This window comes from Pteropus alecto, unplaced genomic scaffold (assembly GCF_000325575.1).
Source record: "Pteropus alecto unplaced genomic scaffold, ASM32557v1 scaffold3, whole genome shotgun sequence".
Taxonomy (NCBI): domain Eukaryota; kingdom Metazoa; phylum Chordata; class Mammalia; order Chiroptera; family Pteropodidae; genus Pteropus; species Pteropus alecto.
Genome location: NW_006442484.1, coordinates 60,747,735 through 60,769,562, shown reverse-complemented (window position 1 = coordinate 60,769,562; position 21,828 = coordinate 60,747,735). Strand labels below are relative to the sequence as shown.

Genomic DNA, 21,828 nt, shown 5'->3' with positions numbered 1-21,828 from the left:
AGAGAGAAAGAGAGAGTCCAAGTGACAGAGAGACAAAGAGAGGGAGGTCCTCCCACTGGAAGGGATGAGTATGATTTTTTTATCTTCTTTTTAAAAGCCTAATTTATCTCTCTTCCTAGAACCCCACTGATGCTTGCAGTAGCATATGGACACATTGATGCTGTTTCATTGTTACTTGAAAAGGAAGCAAATGTAGATGCTGTTGACATCATGGGATGCACAGCTTTGCACAGAGGGGTATGTACATCTTCCTCAGCTTTAGTCAAGCAACTCTGTAGTGAGAATGTTTCCTTTTTCCTTCCCCACAATTTTTAGTAAAAAGATGGTTTCCTAAGATGAACAATTAGCCTCAGTAAGTCAAAAAGAAATTGCAAAAGCTTTTGTAAAGATAAAATAATGGCAGGTACTATAAGGTCCTGCTCTTGAGACTTCACATCAGATTATATAAGAGATACATGAGTACTTACTGTTGGTAGAATTGGTTCTGCTTTCTGATTGCTAAATACTTGCACATCATAGAAAATTTGCAAAATATAAAGCACAGAGGAAAAAAATCACAATCACCAATAATTCTACCTCTTGGAGATAACCATTTTTTTGGTTCATATAACCAGTCTTTTTCTTTTTTCCCGTATGTGGATTTATTTTAAAATTTTAAAAAAGGGGATACTGCCATTTGGACCTCCTTTTTTTTTTTCTTTTAGAATATCAAGAACCTTTTCCCATGTTGCTATTGTTCTGCTCCATCATATTTAATGGTCCGTTGTGTCCAAGTGTCATAATTTTTTCCAAGGATTACTTAGTTTTGAGTAGTCATGCTCTTTCTTATTACTCTTTTTTTAAATAAATGTTGGCCCATTCTCTGCTTGAAATATATATCCTGTGACAATTCCCGACCTGAACTATATATCATGTGGACAGTTCTTTGTACGCATCTGCTGAACTGCTTTTTAAAGCATGTTGAAGAAACTAAACATACAGAGGCAGAAATCATAAAAGTTCTATTTGGGGATGGTGCTGAACACCATGGTCAATGAAAAGAAGAGGAACTCTAAGTAGTCAATGTCATAACATAATTCTTATTTCTTGGGTACTTCCTGTGGGCCACACAACAGGCTGGGGCCTTTACATTTCTTATTAGTCCTCACAACAACCTGAGAACTCATTATTACTGTTCCCATTTACAGATGAATAAAATGAGGCACAGAGAAGCAAATCGACTTGTTCAGATTTTACGAGGGGAAGCTAGGATTTAACACACATCTTTCTGATTCTAAAGCTGATGTTTTCCGCTATATATATCACACCTTTCATGGTTATGTATGGAGAGTCTAGAAATGTTTCCAAAATGCTGATGCTCACATGGACTTTCCTGATATGAATCTAGCTGGGTTGTCCTGCCTCTCTCCTCTAAAGTAGGGCAGAGTTTGCTTCCCTTAAGGCCCAGGCATTTATGTACACTTACTCTGAGCTCAGCCTTACTTAGCCAACTGCTTCACTTCCTGAGTCTTCTGCCCTTCTGAGATTTGTTTTGTGTTTTTAATTGCAATGCTTCAGATTATGACGGGACATGAGGAATGTGTGCAAATGCTGCTGGAACAAGAGGTGTCAATTCTCTGTAAAGATTCCAGAGGAAGGACACCGTTGCATTACGCAGCTGCTCGTGGCCATGCCACGTGGCTGAGTGAACTGCTCCAGGTGGCACTTTCTGAGGAGGACTGCTCTTTCAAAGACAACCAGGGCTACACGCCACTGCACTGGGCTTGTTATAATGGTGAGTTGATTGTCATTTGACCAGTCTCAGTAGGCTTCGTACCCCAGCACCACTGTGATCTTAACATAGGTGAGAACAGAGCATAATGCTGTAAACTATGGTTTACAACCTTTCTGCATCCAACATACTGTTTTATTTTATCATTATTAGTACTTCTCCCTCCATGGCCACCATGATGCCTTGATGGAGTAACAATTCACTTTCCCCTTTTTGTTAATCAGTAACATATCACTCCTAATCAGAACTTGATGAACTGAAATATCCAGTTTTAATCAGAGTTTCTGATCTATATGAGATAACCAGGGACCCTATAAGAAATTAAAGTCATATATCTAAAAACAAAAACTATATAATATACTAACCTGTCACAGTTGACTACTGTTCAGACTGCTAGATGAATGATTTGTCTTTTGGCATTTCTTTTTTGTATCTCGTTATCCCCCACCCCCCAATTAATTTTGTTGCATTTATTATTTGGAAAATTTAAAAAGTTTTATTTCACTGATTTGAGTGAAAAAGAAATGCATGCTAACTATAACATTTTGAAAATGCTGATGTGTCCAAAGTAAAATTAAGTCTGTTTCTAAACTCACTTTTTGATATAACTTGGTGTGTACCTTTCATAATTTTTCCTCTAAGAATATAAATAAATACAAATGTATGCACATCTGTTTTTTTTAACTAGAATCATAAAACAACTATTATTCTATAACTTTATTTTTTGTTATGTTTGCTTAACATATTGTCCGATGGTGGGGCAAAAGTGTAATGCCCACTGTAACAAGAAAGTATCTTCAGACAGGAGAACGATGCAGGCAACTCCAAAGAATATAACAGAATTTATTATAGGATAATTTGTTTACAGGAATATAAGGTCTAATCTGCCCTTTGCACAGATTATTCTCTGCTAACAGGCCCCTGTTACAGTACATTTTTTTTGTAGTATAAATCAAGTAGTAATGATTGACAAGACAAAGAAACAAAGAATGCAGTATGCACCAGGGACCATACCTCCTGGTGTCTTGTGATGGATGATTGTTTATGATCGATACTATCACCAGTTTAATATTTATCATGGTTGTCATTATTATTCTAGCCATAACTAACAAAAATATTTATGGCTACATTTTATGGAACACAGATACTCATCAACTAGAAGGTTTTGATATACTTGCTAAGGACAGTGAGGTTGGTCAAAGGTCATAGCATGAAAGAAATCCAGGACACAGAGATGGAGTTAGTTTTGTTCACATCCACATCTATACACATTCTATAGCAGCTATTCTTACATGTCAATATGTATCAGTATTGATTGATCTTCTTAATAGTTGTATATTATTTCATAGCAGATTAAGATAGATGTGTATGTATACTAGAATTTATGATTCAGTCAACCAGATCCCTACTGATGAACATTCAGATCGTTTTCAGGTTTTTTCCTATTACAAAGCTACAGTGTGTATGTTCATACTATAGTACCTTATATTCTATCAGATAGGTTTACAGAAGAGAAATTATTGATAAGAGGGAATGTATTTTTTTTAATTTTAATAAATTATACCATATTACTTTGCAAAAAGGATATTATAATGTATTACTCCACCAAATATGTATTAAACTTATTATTTTCACAAGCCTTTGCCCAGCCCAGGATGATATTATTTATTTTTGTCAATTCGAAGGCAAAAAAATGTTACCTCATTATTTTAATTTGTGTTTCCTTGTCTAATAGTGTATTTATTTAGTTATTTGCATTTCCTCTTCTGGAAATTGCCTTTTCCATCGATTGCTCATTTTTTTTCTATTGAGTTGGCTTTTCTCATATGTTTGCTAAAGCACCTTGTCTTAGAAATAAGAAACCTATGTGTTATGTGTTTTGCAACTGTTTTCTCTTGGTCTACCATTTGTCTTTGTTCCTTGTTTATGATGTCTTTTTCCATGTACAAATTTTGAACTTTTATGTAGTCAAATCTGTCATATTTTTATTTTGTGGGATCTAGGTTCCAGTCTTGCTTAAGGCCTCCCACTCCCAAGTTTATATGGATATTTTATTTTCCCATTTATATTCTACTCTGCTTCTATAATTTTATTTTTCCATTTTCAATTCTTGTATTAAAATTTCACTTAGAAACTATGATTATTAGGTCATAAAGATTTTGGGGGTACTCTAAGACCTTTTATTCTGTTTTTATTACAGTCCTCTTTTCATTGGCTCTAACTTCAGTAAGAGCCAAATTTTCTACTTGGTCAGCTTGGTTTTGTTCCCTCTTTGTCACTGGAGAATTGTTATTTTTTTTAAACTCCCAACCCCTCATCTGAGTCAAACTGTGAGATATCACTGAGAAACTAACAGGAAGGGGAAGATGCAGAAAGAATGTTGATTAAAATGGCAGGTGGCAAACCCACCAGACCACATCCTCTCTTCTGGAGTGGGGTGGAGGTGGGAGGATGGGAGGTTTCTCTGTTCTTAGGCCTCTCCGGGTGCAAGCAGGGGAGGAGGAGCAATCCTCTACTAAGCAATTTCAGGGCAATCTTCTTCCAAGTCTGAGGTTCAAGCTCCCGTCTTCCTAGAATCCCCTTCACTGAGCATGAAAGTCATTCAAGGATTCTCAGTCCTACCTACACAGACCCTTAGATTAGGATTCTTATAGTCTTCAAGGACTGATTTGTATAGATGCTTCTCTAAGCCGAGTCCTTTGGGGAGACTGAAACTAATAGAGAGGGTTGAAGTATCTGAGACTGTTAGAGTGAGGGTTGGATATAGTTGGAAAGCTAAACAGAATAATGGCATAAAATTAGGAGGTTGTTGTATTCATTACTTCATATGTTTCTTCTCTTAAAAGCAGTTTCACTTTTTCTCTTTTTAGGTGAAAGAAAGGTTTGATTTGTGTTTTTAAAATTGTCCAATCTACATCATTCTAAGGTAGATTATAAGAGAACTCTAACTAATTTAGGCCTGAATTCAGCCAAGAAGAGGTTCCAGGCCAACAACCTCTATTCTAAAGCCAAAGAAATTTCCTTCATGCCTTAACAGTTATCCATCGCTTTACAAGCCACGTTCGGGTCCTTAACAAGTAAAGTTCCCATCATTCTGTGACATCAATAGGACAAATATTTCTAGTTTGATTTTTTATATATGGAAAATTGAGGATCACAGATCCCAAGTGAGTTGCCTTAGATCACATAACGAGCAAGCTAACAAACCTGGGGCCTTACTTTACTTAAATTCAGTTGATTTGGAAACTACTTATCATTTTCTCGAAAATAATTCCTCACATTCATTCATCTACTTATTTTAAAAAATACTTATTGGGTACATTTTATTTTCCAGGAACTGGTTTTGGTGCCATTTAAAATACTTATATCGTATTTTATAGTCAAAGCCCTTTTACCTGCATTAGCTCAGGTATTATTTTCTATCAATCACATCTTTCCTTTTCACTAGGGTGCATAATTTTAAGTGAACCTATTCATGTGGGTAAAAGAGAAGTTTCCTGTGAATATGGGAAACTGACATACACCTAATGTTAGGTGTCTATTGAGAGCTGAGAGTAATGTAGAATCTATTCTGCTTGCAAATGAGGTCACTTCTCTCTCTCTTTCTCTCCACCAAACCATATGGCCTTCATTGTTTTATTTGTTTATTATGTCTCAAAACACCTGTGAGCATGGTTAATAACGTTATGACATTTCATGAATTTTATTCCATAGAGAATGAATATTCAGCCAGTTCAGGAAAATTCATAAGCCAGAATTTAATGCTTAATGACAAAAATTGGTTGTGCTGAATAAAATTTCTTTCTTGGACACTTTCTAAATAATTTCAATTCTTTGCAGGTAATGAAAACTGTATAGAGGTACTTTTGGAGCAAAAATGTTTTCGCAAATTTATCGGTAATCCCTTTACTCCGCTGCACTGTGCAATGTAAGTAGAAATACTGGAAGTTAATGGTGTTGCTTTAATTCTTTTAACTACACATAGGAAAATTGCCTTTTAGAGAAGGAAGAAGCTTTTACGTTACAGATAAGACCAGCATATTCCATTTTTCTCCTAAAGGCAAATAGATCTGATAGCAGAGCGTGGTCCCTAATTTTAATGATTTTCCAGGAGCTTTTTGTGGAGTACCACAGTTCCAAGGGGGCTCACATACCACCTTAGGGAGACTACATCAAGAGGTACACTGAGAGGCACATTACATGCCATGTGAAGAGCTCTTCAGATGTACTTCACATTTGTGTGCCAAATTCTAAAAATAAGTTGGGGCTATGAATGTTTAGAAAGACATTTTATACCAGGAAGAATTTTCATGCACTGTAATTCTCCATTCTTCATATGCTGGCTTTTTCTTTTTTTTTTTCTTTTTGGTAAATGTAACTTTTGCTCTAATATCATAGTGTGAACCATTGTTCAGACTCCAGATCACCTGGAACTAGTGTTTGGTTGGACAACCATGGTCAGCCTGGGGGCCTAAGACTTGGGAGTGCTTTGTCTTTGTCTTGTCTCTGGGCTTCATGTGACGATGGCTCATTTGATTGGAAAGATATTGGAGGCATAAAATTAATCGATAAATAAAGGGTAAGAGATAAAGAGTAGAAGTGATTTTAAATCTGAAGGAACCATATCTTTTTCACTTTGGTATCCCTAAAACACCTAAGATGATGCTTTGTATAAATGGTATACATTAAACTCCTTCCTGGATATAAGGGTTCTGAAGAAATGCTAGAGGTTACGAAGTGTGTGCCATTAGAACTGCTGAAATATTTAAAGACAATTTAGGAGATACACACAAACTTTATTTAACACTTCATGAAGCAGGCAGTCTTCATTCTCAAGAGTACAGAGAACTGCAAAGTGGGACAGAAGGTAGGAAGCTTTTAGAGGATAAAGAAGAGAGAACAAGGAAGAGAAAGAAAAAGAATATCTAATTGGCTGGGGTTACATGTCTGGGCCTGTTGAGTTATCATAGGAATGAGAGAATCACCCATGTAACTTGATGATCATGGATTGGTTACCTAGAAGGTCTGACTTCTGGGCAGATGGAACATTTACAAGAATATGAAACCTAAAAGTTAAATTTCATTTTGCTAATGTGGATTCCCAGGATCAGGGGCACCTGGCCTACCAAGAAATGCTAATGTGAGATTAATTTGACAGGCGCCCCACCACTTTTTCGGTCTCAACCACTGGCCAAGCACGAGGTTTGATCAAAGATAGTATTGCAAGTTATTCTCAGTTATCATTTTCTCCTTAGTACTTGGTATATATTCCAAGAGATGATGTCAACTTCATCATTCCAGTTGGAAGGAGACCATTTGTTAGCTGGCCGATGGTTGTGTACACACATCTAAAACCCTTGAGAGAATACACAACAGACCAGAGAGATAATTATTATTATTAATAGTAAAAGTATTCCTAAGGTTTTCAGAATGCTCTTAAGCCAGCTAGAATCAAATAAGTCAAGAAATGATCCTAAAAAGGAGATACTTTTTTAAACCAGTTGCCCTGTTTATGTGTTTTATGTAATGGTGTCTCTAATCTCCCAGAAGTGTTTATCCCATGAGCTTGTTTAAGAGAAACTGGGGCATTAGAAATCAGGGATAAGTTTGTGACAGGCAGAACTACAGGATCATCAGCAATGTAGCAAATCTAACAGTTCATCGAGGTTGAATTACCACCCCTTTGCAATGACCTGAGATATGTGAACAATGGCAGTATCTTTTGAGGCCAGAGCAAGTCAAAAGAAAGACAAAAGAATCATAAAGAACTTCATGGCATAAAAATTAGAAAAAGAATGGTCAAAGAGGGAAGGAGAAATAGAAAAAATGTTCTTTATCTGACTTTTTGGGAGGAAGCAGTCTACCGTATATTTGAAAGTTGCTAAGAGAATAAATCTTAAAAGTTCTCATCACAAGAAAAAAAAAATTTGTAACTACGTGTGGTGAAGGATGTTAACTAGACTTATATGGTGATAATTTCACAATATATACAAATATCAAATCATGTATACCTGAAACTAATATAATGTTATATGTCAATTGTATCTCAGTAAGAAAAAAAAAATAACTAAGTTAAAAAAAATTAAGACAGCAAGCAATAGCTCTCCCTGGGAGAGAAAAGGATCGATAAACAATGGGTATCCCAGAACTAAATTCACAAGGTTCTGTATTTGGAAAGGAAGGGACAACCTGAAATTTTACCTTCCTCTCTTGATTGGGCACTACTGAGATCAGAGAAAGCTGACTCTGGTAAGAATTTTCACATTTTGCGAGCTTCTGCCAGTTCTCCCAGGATCCTGTCTGTAGGCTCTGGAGTAAGTCAGGTTTAGAATACAGCCCCGGTATCTACCAGAATTTGGCAAATTTTTCTCATTGATTTAATTTTAGTTTTCTCATAGCGGATTAAGGGCATAACTGGTAGCAACTTACTGGAGAATCCCTCAAAGTCTCGTCAACCCCGGGAGAGGCCTATATAGGGCCCTTGTGTTTAAGGCAGATATGGGGGGATTCTACTTGGTTTGAAAGATTTGCACAAAACCTTCAAAGACAATCTTAGATTTTGGTGTGCTGTTGGTCAAAACAGTACAAATTTCTTGTCTTAATTTATTTCTCGAAGTCCCTGTTATTAGTCCATTAGTGGCCACCACTCACTGTGAAGTCCCAATGTAACTGTCCAGGAACCTTTTCAGGATCCCGGGACCTTTCTGGGAACTATAATAAACATCTTTCCTTACAAAAAATTTTCGGATAATATATGTTTGGATCTGAGAGCTGCACACAAGGGAGTGGAGCTCAAATCTGAGAGTGGCTTACTTACAGCCCTTGGTGAACACAGAGTCCGGTGGGTGCCTTGCCTTTGCTTCTGGTCCCACAGACTTTTAGCTGTCAGCTTTAGATCCTATCTTCATTGCCAAAACTGTTTAAAGGATTAAAGAAGACAGTTGGGGTGATATAAACACGTTTTAATACTTTCTGAATTGGGCAATTCTTCAAAATCTTGAGAGTGGAGACTTCCTGTTTCATTAATATTAAATAAAGTTTGTGTCACCTAAATTGTCCTCTTTAAACATTTTAACAGAACTTAGACCACAGATACTTGCATAAGATTTTTTTTAAATACATAAGATTGTTAAATATACACTGTATAGGGAGATGGAGTAGAAGGAGTTATATAGATTTTTAAGTAGTGAGATTTTTAAATTTAAAATTCATTTTCATTTTAGAATAAATGATCATGAGAATTGTGCATCATTGCTACTTGGGGCCATAGATTCCAGTATCGTCAATTGTAGAGATGACAAAGGCAGGTAAGTGATCCTAAGATGACATGCCTCTTTTCTTGATGAATCTTAGTCTCTGTTTTGTGTTTGCAAAGTAGGTAAAGATCCATTTTTTTTCATTGCAAAGATAAAATATGAGCATTTTTTAAAATTAAATATTATAAGGGTATATAATTTAAAAAATTTTCCTCTTAGCCCGGAAGCCCTAGCCTCTTCCATTGAGGAAGCCACTTTAAACCATCGTTTACAAATTTTTATATTCTCCCAAATATTTCCTTCCGATAGCTACAAACAAATAGGAAAATATATATGCCTACATTCCTTTTATGCAAATGGAAGCATTCTATAGCAATGCTCTGCATTTAGCATATCTTAGAGATCTTTCCATAGTAGAACGTAAAGATTTACCATATTCTTTCTAAATAGGTATATTTTAATTCAATCAGCCTACTGTCTTTTAAAGAGCATGTAGGTTGTTTCCAATAATTTGCTATTTCAAAGAGCGGGGCGGTGAACAGTCCAGTATATGTGTTTGTTCACATACCCACGCGTATCTAGGAGATAAAGTCCCAGAAGTAGAATTACTTGGTTAAAAGGTCAATAGTTTTGCCGAAATTATAATGCCAAATTGTCCGCTCAAAGAAATCAACTATTCACATTAGGTGATATGGGGTTTAAAAATTTTTTTTTAATAGCTAGTTATCTACAAATTTAAGGCTTAATTTTGAAAGTATCTTTATCAAAGATGAGAGAGAAGTCACTGGAACTCAAGATTAAAAGGGTCATTAAAGATGCCAATTTCATTATCAGGCTACCATCTCTACCTACCACATAGGTGACACTTCAGTGCCCACCTTGAATGGCCTTTAAAGGGGGCCTGATCATTATCTCTACAAACTGAGAAGTTTTAAATCCCTAAGACAATACCAGGCACATGTTTCTCAGGCATTTACAGAAAAAGGGTATATTAAGTTTAATGGAAACTAAAATCATACTTGTTTTAAATTGTTAGGACACCGCTTCATGCAGCAGCATTTGCTGATCACGTGGAGTGTTTGCAGCTTCTTCTGAGACACAGTGCTCAAGTGAACGCAGCAGACAATTCGGGGAAAACAGCGCTGATGATGGCTGCTGAGAACGGGCAGGCGGGAGCTGTGGGTATGTGCTTGACGTGTGGACTGCACATTTATGCTTATCCAAAACTAAAATAATGCACAATCGAGAAATCAGTTATTCTCTTGGTATACACATCTAAAAAATACCAACATTTTATTTAAGCCACCTGACTCTACTTGCTAATAATCTACAGTCCCCTGTTACTTGATTATTGGCGGACCCTATCAAAGTGAGCCAACCTTTCAGAAGTGAAATCTCTTGACATTTAGAAACCAAATGTAGCAACAGAATCATTTTACCTAGAAATAACAAAATTGTAAATATAATTAAAAATTAATGCCTACAGACTTTGGATTTGGATAAAACAAATATGACAGTAAATTGCTCCTTTTTTCATTAAAAACATTAAATATGATTATGTGGGCTGTAGTAACTTAAATGTTATTGTTTCTGTAGTAACTTCTTTAAAATGTAGTCTAAGTAACTCTCTCTTGGCTTTTCCTGTAGATATTTTGGTGAACAGTGCCCAGGCTGATCTGACTGTAAAGGATAAGGACTTGAACACACCCTTACATTTGGCTTGTAGTAAAGTATGTAAATGAATTTGAAACACTGCTATTTCATGTTATAATAATAACTATACCACTTAAATGCTATCCATTCCAGAAGTGGATATCATGGCTCTTACTGAAGATGTGTATTTTCCCGGGACGTTTTCAACTCTAAGCTGAATTGAAGGGGGAGAAGCAAAGAGCAGACCCACACTTGATGAGGATGTGCTTTTCATGGCGTTTGCCACTAGCATTCTTGCTGCAGTCTGTCTTCATGCTGCCACTATATCTGTCTCCATGGTTGTGGTACCACATTTTAGTTTTAAACACAAGTTAAGACCTTATCTATATGGCTAAAAGCAGTTCCACTTTGTTTTTATTTTGTTCCATTTGAAGGCATTGTAATAACACAGCCAAAATATTCTCCTTGAGGCAAGTAAATACGTTGATGTGTATTTCTACCCTCTTCTTTTTTTCTGGTGTATAGTTCGATGCAAAGAATGCATTTTTTTTTTAATAGCATTGTATTCACATGTAGTTCAAGGTCCCTGCTTTCATAAAAGGTAAATGATATTTATAAATATACAATTTTTCTGAAGTGGGATCATTACTGTTTTATTACCTGCTTTTGTTACCGAATCATATATTTTGAATATCTTTCCTTTAGACATGTTATAGTGGTTTAGAATATGTGTGGTATTCTACCTTAGAAATATGCCATTCTTTATTTGGTCAATCACTATTGTTAGAATTTGCTTGTTTTCAAATATAAGCTACTATAAAAAATAGTAATTGTGGGGAAATCTTTTTTTAAGAATCTTTACTCATTCCTTTAAAATAAATTCCTAAATATGAATTGTTGAGTCTGAGGCTGTAAACATTTTAAAGACAAAATCTCCCAGTAATAAAGTCACAACTGTTTACACTCCATCAATAGTGCATCAAAATGAAACCTCCATGGACATTTCTAAAATTATATTTGAGAGTCTGCCTTATAAGGCATTATAGTATGATGCAATTTGACACGAGTGATGGTGGTTCATTTCAATATATAGTGTTAAAGGTGTTATCTATAGACAGTGGCACCAGAAGTCTTCCTTTCATTGATTGCATTTTCTCACTTCATGTTCTGGGAAGCCCATCAAAACCACAAAAAATGCTTCGTTTCATAAAGTTCATTTCAAGGTATAGTTTCATGAATATAAGTGCAATGCTATTCAAGCTTTATCATGCCATTGAATCACTTGGGGATCTTGTTAACATGTAGATTCTGATTTAGTAGGTCTGGAAGGGGCCTGAGATTCAACATTCCTAACTCCCAGGTGATGCTGATGCTGCCCATCTATGGGCCTCACTGAGTAACAAGGGATTTTAGGGCATAAACCTGAAATCGTGAGAGGGTCTCTGACATCAGTTGGTTTTTTAAAATTGTCAACCATCTTTTGTCATAAGATGCAGAGATAATTTCCCCTGGTTAAGGAAGAAATGAATGAGCTTTCTTGAAAAAGAGTCCTTGTATAATATAAGGCAATAAATGATGAGTGATAGAGATAATAGGTGTAATGGAAATTCCAAGGATAGATGGATCACTGAAGTGGTAATTGAAGGCTTGAGGAAGAAGATAGGACTTGACTTGCATTTAAAAAGTAATATCGAAGGATAGTTCTAATTCTACTCTCTGTTTACCACCTCTGGTATCTGTTTCAGCTCTCTGGACATTAATTCTAAAAGTTATCCTAGAAATATTAATATTTTAAATTAGATTTATATTAACCAAGTCCTAATAAATCTTATTCAGAACCTTGGAGGATCTAGGACCGTTTTACTATTTGCTTTTTAGAAGAAAAAATGATTACTCAGACAATAGCCTTATAAAATGTATTTAGGAGGAGGACATTTATTTTAAATTTAAAGCATAATAAAGTGATTTTTCCAGGACTTTTTAGTGTCCCTGTCCTACGTTTATCTTTTTTTTTTTTTTTTTTTTTTGTATTAGGGTCATGAAAAATGTGCCTTGTTAATACTTGACAAGATACAAGACGAGAGCCTTATTAATGCAAAAAATAACGCACTGCAGACGTAAGTGTGACTACTAAAGTTTGACTCAGACCCAGATTCAGCGTCATTTATTCAACAAATATTAGGGGATTGCTTTGTGCCAGGCAAAGCTGGGGAACACTGGTGAAAGACACAGACTGACTTCTCCTTTATGAAGTTTAGTCACATACCTACAAATGCTGACCATGCTAAACATTTTTAGTGAGAATGTTTATTTTGATGTGCCTTCTTAGAAGTTTGTGAGATCTGTATTTTTCTTTGCCGATATTTCTATGATAATATTATAAATTTAGTGGGTGGTTAGAAAATCTTATGGGCTGACATATTTGGGGAAACTATTTGTATAAATGTTAGCATTATGTATTCTTACTGGAAAATGACAGTTTTACAAATCAGGTTCCCAGAATATATCTGAAGAGTTTCTAAGCTATTTGTCTTAATTATATTTTAATGTAATTCAGCGTCATCCTCAGTGCGAAAGATCTAAAAGCTGCTTCATTTTCTATTTTAGGAAATTAGGCATTTGTTTTAAGGGCAAAGGAATATTAGAATTTTTTCACTAAGATTCTTAAGTAATATATAGCAGAATATAGTGGGTTTGACATTTACTCTTTCAGTTTTTTAAATTCAGTAAAATGTCATTTAGTGCATATAGGAATAGCAAGGAGGTTTGAGATTATATATGTGGGTCATATTAACCAGTCTTACTGATGAACTTTTGAAACAGTGATGCAACTGCTGGGGTAGATATCAAAGGGTAACGTACCTTCTAGAAAACACACCAGAGCTTGAGTTCTTCCTCTGGCTTTCCATATACTGTCATTAAGGTTGTTTGAGATGCAGAGTATTTATAATATCTGCAGAGAAATCTGGGCCAACATGGAAAACAGTTGGATCATTAGCACCTGGAAAAGATCTAGTTAACAAAACTTTTTTTTTTTTTAAAGTAAAAATGTTCATATACTATTTGTAAATTCTTAAGTACTTTTTTCCTTTTAACAACACAGGCTACCCAAATGACACATTCTCACACAAATATATGTATCACAGTTGATGCTCAGTGTTCTTTTTTTAGACCCCTCCACGTTGCTGCACGCAATGGCTTGAAGGTAGTAGTTGAAGAGCTGCTGGCCAAAGGGGCCTGTGTCCTCGCTGTAGATGAAAACGGTAAGTGGAAAAAGTAAACAATTACTGCAGGTACTTTCCCTATGCTGTGAAGCTAGAGGAAATGAGAAATATAGGAGCTAGTTGAAAAGGCAGTAAAAATTCTCTCCCCCTTGGAAGTTCCCTGTGTGTGAGAAAACAAACAAGGATAATTTGTCCTGTCTGTCTTTGTAAAACACATAGTCTACCTGTAGCCCACCAGTGCCTTCCATTTTGCATGTAATGTCAGCAGCTGGTCTCTAACTCCTCAGCGTGGTAGTTAAAATATTTTAGACACTCTAAATAGTTTCAACTTGGCATTCACTCTTCTGACTGCATACGCTGAAGAATTAGGGATTACACATTATTAGTGCATGCTCAAGGGCTCAAATAAAAACCAGGTCTCTGTATTTCAGTTCATTCTGAGATCAAACTTCTTTTTTAAAAGAACAGATCAGAACTCATATTCCCGGTATGGCTATTTGGGGAACATGAATAAAATTTATAAATTAATGTCTAGGCTTGAAACATCTCCTGATCTATGTAACACTTCTTTTCTAAATGAACTAACTCTTAACAGAAGCTTTCTACTCTGCTTCCTAAGAAATTTTGAAAGCTAATGAATACTAGAATGGTATTAAACTGCCATTTTAAGCACACTGCATATTAATTTTGGGGAGCAAAAGAGGAACTTCTGGATATTTATGAATTAAGTAATTTTTTAAATGTGGCACTAATTGTGGCATTTAATTAAAGTATAATAAAATGTATTGACGTAACTCAATTAACTGCTTATTACAGGTATTGGAATTAGCAGCTCATGCCTATTTCTCAGAAGTAAGCGCCATATGACATCATTAGCTAACTCCTATTAGTTTTGGTTTTGCAGCCCCATTTATCCTAGCATGTACCCTGCTCTGTCCCCAACATGACTCATCTAGGAGGTGCAAAAAGTTTTCTATTACTCCATCCCCTTGGTTTTCCCTCCACACTTCCCTCACCCTCTTATCACCATTATATACTTTATGGTTGGCATGCAGAAGCCCACGATTTTTCTCCAAAATGACTAAAGAGACCAGATTGCAATAGTTTTGCTTCTCTCGTATAAGTCAGATACAGCTGAGGTTCATCCAGTCAATAGTGACCTTGGGCCAGAGAACTATGGCCTGTCTCAGTGACTAGCTGCATTCCATAAGCCTGGGAACATTTGGGGCAATTTTGTACAGCATTAAAATCATAATTCCTTTACTCATCACAGAGTTTTATGGAACAGAATGTTATGATATCTGTCCATTCTTGTTTGCTTCTATACCAGAGAAGAAATAATCTGTTAAGGAGAGCAAAGCAGGAAGCAGAATGAGGTCAAGTGCTGATAAATAAAACAACAAAAGTTAAGTTTTATTGAGCCAGTTCCTCTGAAAAGATGAATAAGTAGTAGTAGGAACTTTGGCCAGCAGAGAGGACTGGCTAACCATTTCAGACTGGTAGATTCAAGGTAGAATAAAATAGTAATTACATCAAAGAATGCATTTATCTCCCCACGGAACCTGTTTTATTCATCGAGATAGCTTTCCCTTCTGGACGGACCCATCAAGTCTAAATGGGAGAGAATGACACAACTATATGTCAACCGTAGCAATTTTCCCACATCTGTTACATTTAGGATTTAGGACTTTGGTTGGCCGTATTGCTATTCTTTTTAAATTCTATTAAGTTTCTTTTAAATGATAGTACATATTTAATTACAAGCAACCCGTGTTTTTCTATGTCCGATCTACTCAAATGATTCCATTTTTCTAGAACCAGTCAACTGGTATATACGTAATATAAAGTGACAAAGCTGCGTGACTCAACTTTTACAGACATCTGATTTTTACTATCTTTTCTGATCCGGCACACAATTGCCTACAATGGAAAGTCATTGTTCTCAGAATGAGAGAGCTCTGGCCCAAGCCTGAGGCGCATGGTGTGCGTGTGGAAACACCTTCCTGGTTGTCCTGTTGCTGTTTTTTGTGGATTTGTGTCCCACCCTCACCCCTCGTGTTTCTGTTCACTAGATGAAGACTAGAATTCTGCCTAACTTCAGATAATGTCGTGCTTTTCACTGTCATGTAAGCTGAAAAAACAACAACAACAACAAAAAAACCCTCGATACATTGTCTCTCCCTCCCGTCCCCTCTAGCCTCACCCCTAGCATGACCTGTGGGAAGTAACTCTTCCTTTTGCCTGGCATGTTTTCTAACTCGACATACATCTCCGCGTGTGAGGTCGTTGGGATGTACTGTGGAATGCTCATGCCGCCTCTGGACTTCTCGGACTAACCACTGCCTTGTCTGCATTTACGCCCAGGTCATACCCCGGCCCTGGCTTGCGCTCCTAACAGAGATGTGGCTGACTGCCTGGCCCTCATTTTGGCTACCATGATGCCTTTTTCTCCTTCCAGTACAATGACGGCTGTCAACTTCGTTTGCTTTAAAAAAGACAATTTGAACAGAACAACCCTCTCCAATCTGGGTAGCATGGTTAGCCTGTGCAGTAACAACGTAGGCTCGGAGGACGGGTACAATGAAAATGATTCTGATTCGGAAACATTCTGACTTTGGACTGTAGAAGGCTTTCCTTGATCAACCATGTTGGAGAAAGGGAAAGAAGCTTGAATTCCAGGTTTACATTGTGTTCAAGTATTATTATGGGCCCGAGCTTCCAGAAGCCAGTAGAGGAAGAGTTAATCAAACCAAGGGAGGGCAGCTAGGCTGTAGGGCAAAGCACTCACACAGATGGGCCCCAATTTTAATTTGTTTCATGTTTTCTTTAGCTCTAAGATACTTCTGTGAAAGTCTACCTCTCATTTTAAGTAAGGAATAAAAAATGCACTTGATTCTTTTCTTTGGGGATAATGCACCGAGAGGGAACTGTTCCCTGTAAAGGTTTTTTTTCATGTACTCACTTGGCAGTGAGTTCTCAGAAGTATATCAATGTGACATTCATGTCCCCTGGGAGGGGAGAGAAGGGATGAATAGGGAATGCCTCAAACCTCTTCTCACTTTGATGTTTACTTCCTCACTAGAAGCCAAAGGTAAAAGTGTTCATCTTCAGTAATAATGCCTGTAATAATGTTTTTAAGAGAGTCTAATTATTCATATCCTCTCTACAGTAAACATTTAAATATCCAGAACTTCTTTCCAAGGTTATTTGTTAAAGTTGCCAGATGAAGGGAAAAATTCGAAAACTGAATTTGCTTTTCTCATTTAACAAATATGGCACCCAGTGCTCCCCCTAACAAGCCTGTGACTTATTTTCACTTATTTGGAGTGATTGCATCCAAATCTATCTAATAACATTTCAGGTGAAAATTGTATTGTACCAAAACTTTGAGACATATGCAAGTTTAATATGAAACTACCCTTTATTGATTCATCCTTAAATCAAAATACTAACCTTTTAAAAACATCAAGACTGTCAGCATTGTTCATCAATAGCAAAACGTTCAATGAGCTTCTCAGTTAAGGTCATGCCAAGTAAGTAAAAGTGGGACTGCAAACGGGAACAAAGAGAATGAAAGCAGGAGGTAGAAATGGGTGATGTGGAAATTAAAGCCAATTGATAGTTGCTTGATGGTAAAATCAACATAGTGAATACTGTGTCTGCTCCCTCTGCCAAAGCTTCTAGGTCAAATGGACCCCGTTCCGCATCTGGAATAGCTATACAAAAAGAAGAATAAGACTGTTTAAAAATTATGCACATACACACATGCATATATATGTCTGTAGTTCATCAAGCAGCTATACCTGAGGACCAAACCGCTTCAATCTAAAATGGAAGATTTAAATTGTTTTCCTTCAAAGTGAAAGTGAGGACTGAAGTAGCTTTTCTATGTAGTTAAAAATGTAATCTCTTTGCTTAACAGTCTTTGTTCTATTTTATATTTCTTATGACAGAGATTTCTAGTTGATGGCTTAACATTTGTAACTGATGATGTCTTGACCACCGCTTATTTTTTTGCCAAAGTAGAGAAAATGTTGATATACTTTTGATGTAAATGTGCTTATATTTATTTGAAATGAAACAAATGCCAAGGAAACATCCTTTGTTTGTTCTCTCTTTTAATTGCTATGTGTCTTACTTGGAATAACAAAAAGCAGAAAAACACACAGGGCCCTCCTGGGCTTGCCAGCAGTCCTGGGGCCACCCCCAGCATTTCCACTGCTAAGGTTTCCAGCTGACCTTCAGGACCTTTCCCACCTTGATTGGAGAGGGGTACGACAACCATCTCCCAGCTCCGGTCTGTAGCCAACTTAGAGCTTAGAAGACACATGGAGTCCTTATGCCAGACGAGGCTCTTTTGCCAAATATAAACTGAAGCACATAGTGGATCATATGCACAAAGGTGGCCAGAAGAAAGAAACAGAAATTACCCTAAATACACTGAAATCTCACATGGTCCCAGAAACCTAATGGGAAACTATATCGGTGTGTGGGCACATGTACCAAGAAGAGAAATAAAATCACCAGCTCAAGTGCTCTTTTCCATTTGAGGAAGAGACAGGAAAGAAGCATGTTGCATTAGAGTGATATTCTCTGACCATTTTATAATCAGTTCCATTTTCACTCTGGAAATTTCTATTTCAGAGTGTATGTGAGATATTTTTTAAACAGTGTTCTATCATGTCTGGATCAAATACAGATACTGTATTATACTTTTCATCTAACTATAAAAGATTTTAATCTTACTCTTTTAATATCCTGGATTTAATTAAAAACTCATGTTGGGCTCTTCACAAATGAGAACTTGTTCAGAAGACTTATAGAATTGGTAGTAATTTCACTGAAAAATTTTAACACCACAAACATTGTATTTTAATTCTCGCTGTTTGTTCTCCTTCTTCCTCTGTCCTTTTCGTTTGTTTAGAGAAGATGAATTTTTTAAAGTAGATAAATTGCTAATGAGCAATAATGACCTTATCTTTACCAAATCACTGAAAATGAGGGAGATCCAACACTGAAGAAGCATGATATACTGCGGTGTCTTTTTCTAGAAGTGAATGGAAATCTCGCTCAGTCGGCGTTTAAAGCAGGAAATGAAATGCCTGTTTTAATGGTGAAGCGATGTTAACATTTTTCCTGTAGAGTAGCACAGAGAACAAGGAGCGTTGCAGCAAAGCATTGACAGCCCTGCGACATTATCTCCACGGAGCTAAGTTTTGACTTTCCCCCCCTGTCTTACTGATAGAAAGGAGGGGGACAAAGGAACAAAATGAAATCATGCTCACTATGAACTGTTCATTGAACCAATCTCTCCTCTTTCTCCCTCCCCACTAAGAGCAATTTTTTTTTCTTTAAGAAATGACTTTAAAAACTCTGAGTTCTGTTTTTTCAAGTACATCTCTTAGAAATAAAATTAGATTTGCAACATAGCTTTCTAAGAAAAAAAACGTAAAACATTGTGCTTTTCATGGAGTCTTAGTTGTTTAGTGCTTTTACCTGGATGTGTTATTTTTAGAACTGTATTTTAACCACAGCCACAGGGATCATGTTTCTTTGCACTTAACCTATTCGCCAGTGTCTGCCTATCCTTGGTAAATACATTACTATCTCCAAATTGCCTAAAATCTGCTATGATTCTACAGTGAATAGCTCAGGGGATTTCTATTTATCACTACTAAAAGGGCACCATCGTATGTTTTGGTACTTTAGGCAGTAAACAGCTGCTTGATTTATTATTTTATTATTAAATTAGAACAGGAACATCAAATGGATTTGCTGCACTAGTTATTATTTGTACTGTTGAGCAACTTGGTTTGCTTATCTGTTGCATTGGTTGAAGAACTCATCCCCTTTTTTGTCTTGTAATATGAAGTTAGAGTGCCTTTTTATATTTGTATAGTCTGGAAATGTTCTGTGAAATGTTTTGTATTTTTTCATTTGAGTGTTATCAGAGCAATATAATACCAGTGAGTTTTCATTTCGACCTTTCTTTGAATGTATAAAGTGTCTTTTTTCCTATTTCCCCTTTTACCTGCTTTTAAATAAATGAAAATGCCGAAGTTTTCTATAGCAGTTGTTTGAGTTTTGCAGTGCTAAAATGCTTTCTTCTTACAAAACTGTAAACCATAGGTCAGTGTTATAGGGGAAAAGCGTTTTAAGATAGTGACAATCTGAGTGTGTATACAAAATGTAATTCTATTCGTTTCTTATGCAGTGATCTAAAAATTCAATGCAAATATCTTTGTTTGGTAGTTTGTCTACATATTTTATGCTTTAGCATGTGCAATATATCTTTGCAAAGCACGATGATACAAATCTGGTGCCAGTGTTATATTTTGCATAACATATTTGTAACAGCATAAAATATTGTTTGATGATTTCAGTGGGATTTTGTCTGTAATGTTTTCTTATGTAAACTAGAGTTGAATGACTCTGGTAAATGTCATGACTGTAAAAATGAGTAAAATCACTTTCAGTTCAGTGAATGACTTTGAACCAATCTGAATCTTCTCAAGCACAGTTTAATACTTTTCAACTACTGAATGCTAATAATGTAATGAAGTACTTAACTGTAATATAAAATGGAAATGCATTCAGATGGTTATTTTTACAAATAAAAACGGTACAAATATTGTAGCAATTTGTGCTGTCTTTAATTTTTCCAATTTATAATAATTTTGCCAGTTATTCTGCTAATTTAAATCTTTGTCCCCCCCACCAAAACCAAATTAGCTTTAAATTTTGAAAACAAATTATCAAGATAGAAGTGCATCTCCAGATTTGCTATTTCTATTTCTATCATCACAATTAGAGAAAAAATTTCAAACATGTATTTGTGTTGATTATCTTTATTTATGCCTTCGACTCTTTCCATAAAGGATTTGAGCTGCCTTGCAACAAAAGATATGTGATGAACTAGAATTAGAAAAAAATTAAGACAGGGAAAAAGAATACAAACAAATATGGAAACCATAAAACTTAACACAGTGGCTATGACTGAACTTGAGTTTGCTCTAAGCTTCCTTGCATTCAGGTAAGAGGGAAATGTGATTAATTGTATAGATCACATATATCAGAAAGGAGGAAGCCTACTAGGTCCTCAAAATTGTGAAATCAACCATGGTTATTTTTGTTGCTGCCACCACTACCTTTCAACTGTTTCTATTCTTAAAGATATCTGTAGAATTTTCTCTCCATCTCACCATTCAGAATTTCTCCCCCGAATTGTAATTTCAGGGACAGCACCTAGGAGCACTAAGGAACAAATTTCTAATGCGAAGTTTCCAGCTGATGAGAAAGAAATTTTGGGGTGGGGCTTTGCTGAGTTCCTCAAATCACATTGTCATTGAATGTTAGCAGTTCTTACTGTCTAGCCCAATCCCATTCATCTTTTTCATGAAGAAACTGAATTCCAGAGAAGTTATGTAATTTGTATACTTAATGATCTGAATATACAACTTGTGCCTATAGATGTTCTATCGTCTATGCCATCCTGCCGAATAATGTTTTGTGGGCTTTTGTGTTTTTTGTTTTTGTTTTTTGCTAGAGCTGTTCAGAGGTTTTGCGCTCTGCTCTGTCCTTATTCAAATATTCATATCTGAGTGCTTTTCATTCTTGAAGATTGTAAAGCGTGAATCATACCACAGGTGAGTATGATTCTGTAGTTTAGAGCAGACCGGGATATATTAGTAATCTAATGCTATGTAACAAAGTACACCAAAACTTAGTAAGTAAAAACAACAAATATTTATTATCTCACAATTTCTGTGAGTCAGGAGTCCAGGCATTGTTTAGTTGGGTCTTCTGCCACAGGCTATAGTCATGGTGTTGACCAGGGCAAGATTCATTTCAAAACTCACTCAAATGGTTGTTGGCAGGAGTCTTCATTGAGTTTTGGAATGAGAGTTTTAGTTCCTTGATGGCT

General features: G+C 36.1%; 1 protein-coding gene across 2 annotated transcripts in view; it reads left to right on the top strand.

Moving 5' to 3' along the window:
- Positions 1–20,533, top strand: part of ANKRD44 (ankyrin repeat domain 44) — a 178,396-nt gene extending 157,863 nt beyond the window's left edge. Inside the window, exons 19-27 of one of the 2 annotated variants that reach the window (XM_025039527.1) lie at positions 120–237; positions 1,558–1,774; positions 5,612–5,699; positions 8,995–9,078; positions 10,064–10,209; positions 10,675–10,757; positions 12,715–12,797; positions 13,852–13,943; positions 17,582–20,533. In XM_025039527.1, the coding sequence (XP_024895295.1) occupies positions 120–237; positions 1,558–1,774; positions 5,612–5,699; positions 8,995–9,078; positions 10,064–10,209; positions 10,675–10,757; positions 12,715–12,797; positions 13,852–13,943; positions 17,582–17,640 (970 nt within the window). In that variant the 3' untranslated portion in view covers positions 17,641–20,533. Of the gene's footprint in view, positions 1–119; positions 238–1,557; positions 1,775–5,611; positions 5,700–8,994; positions 9,079–10,063; positions 10,210–10,674; positions 10,758–12,714; positions 12,798–13,851; positions 13,944–16,268 lie in introns of both variants that reach the window. The other variant, XM_025039526.1, reaches the window with a different exon arrangement.
- Positions 20,534–21,828: the final 1,295 nt, after the last annotated feature.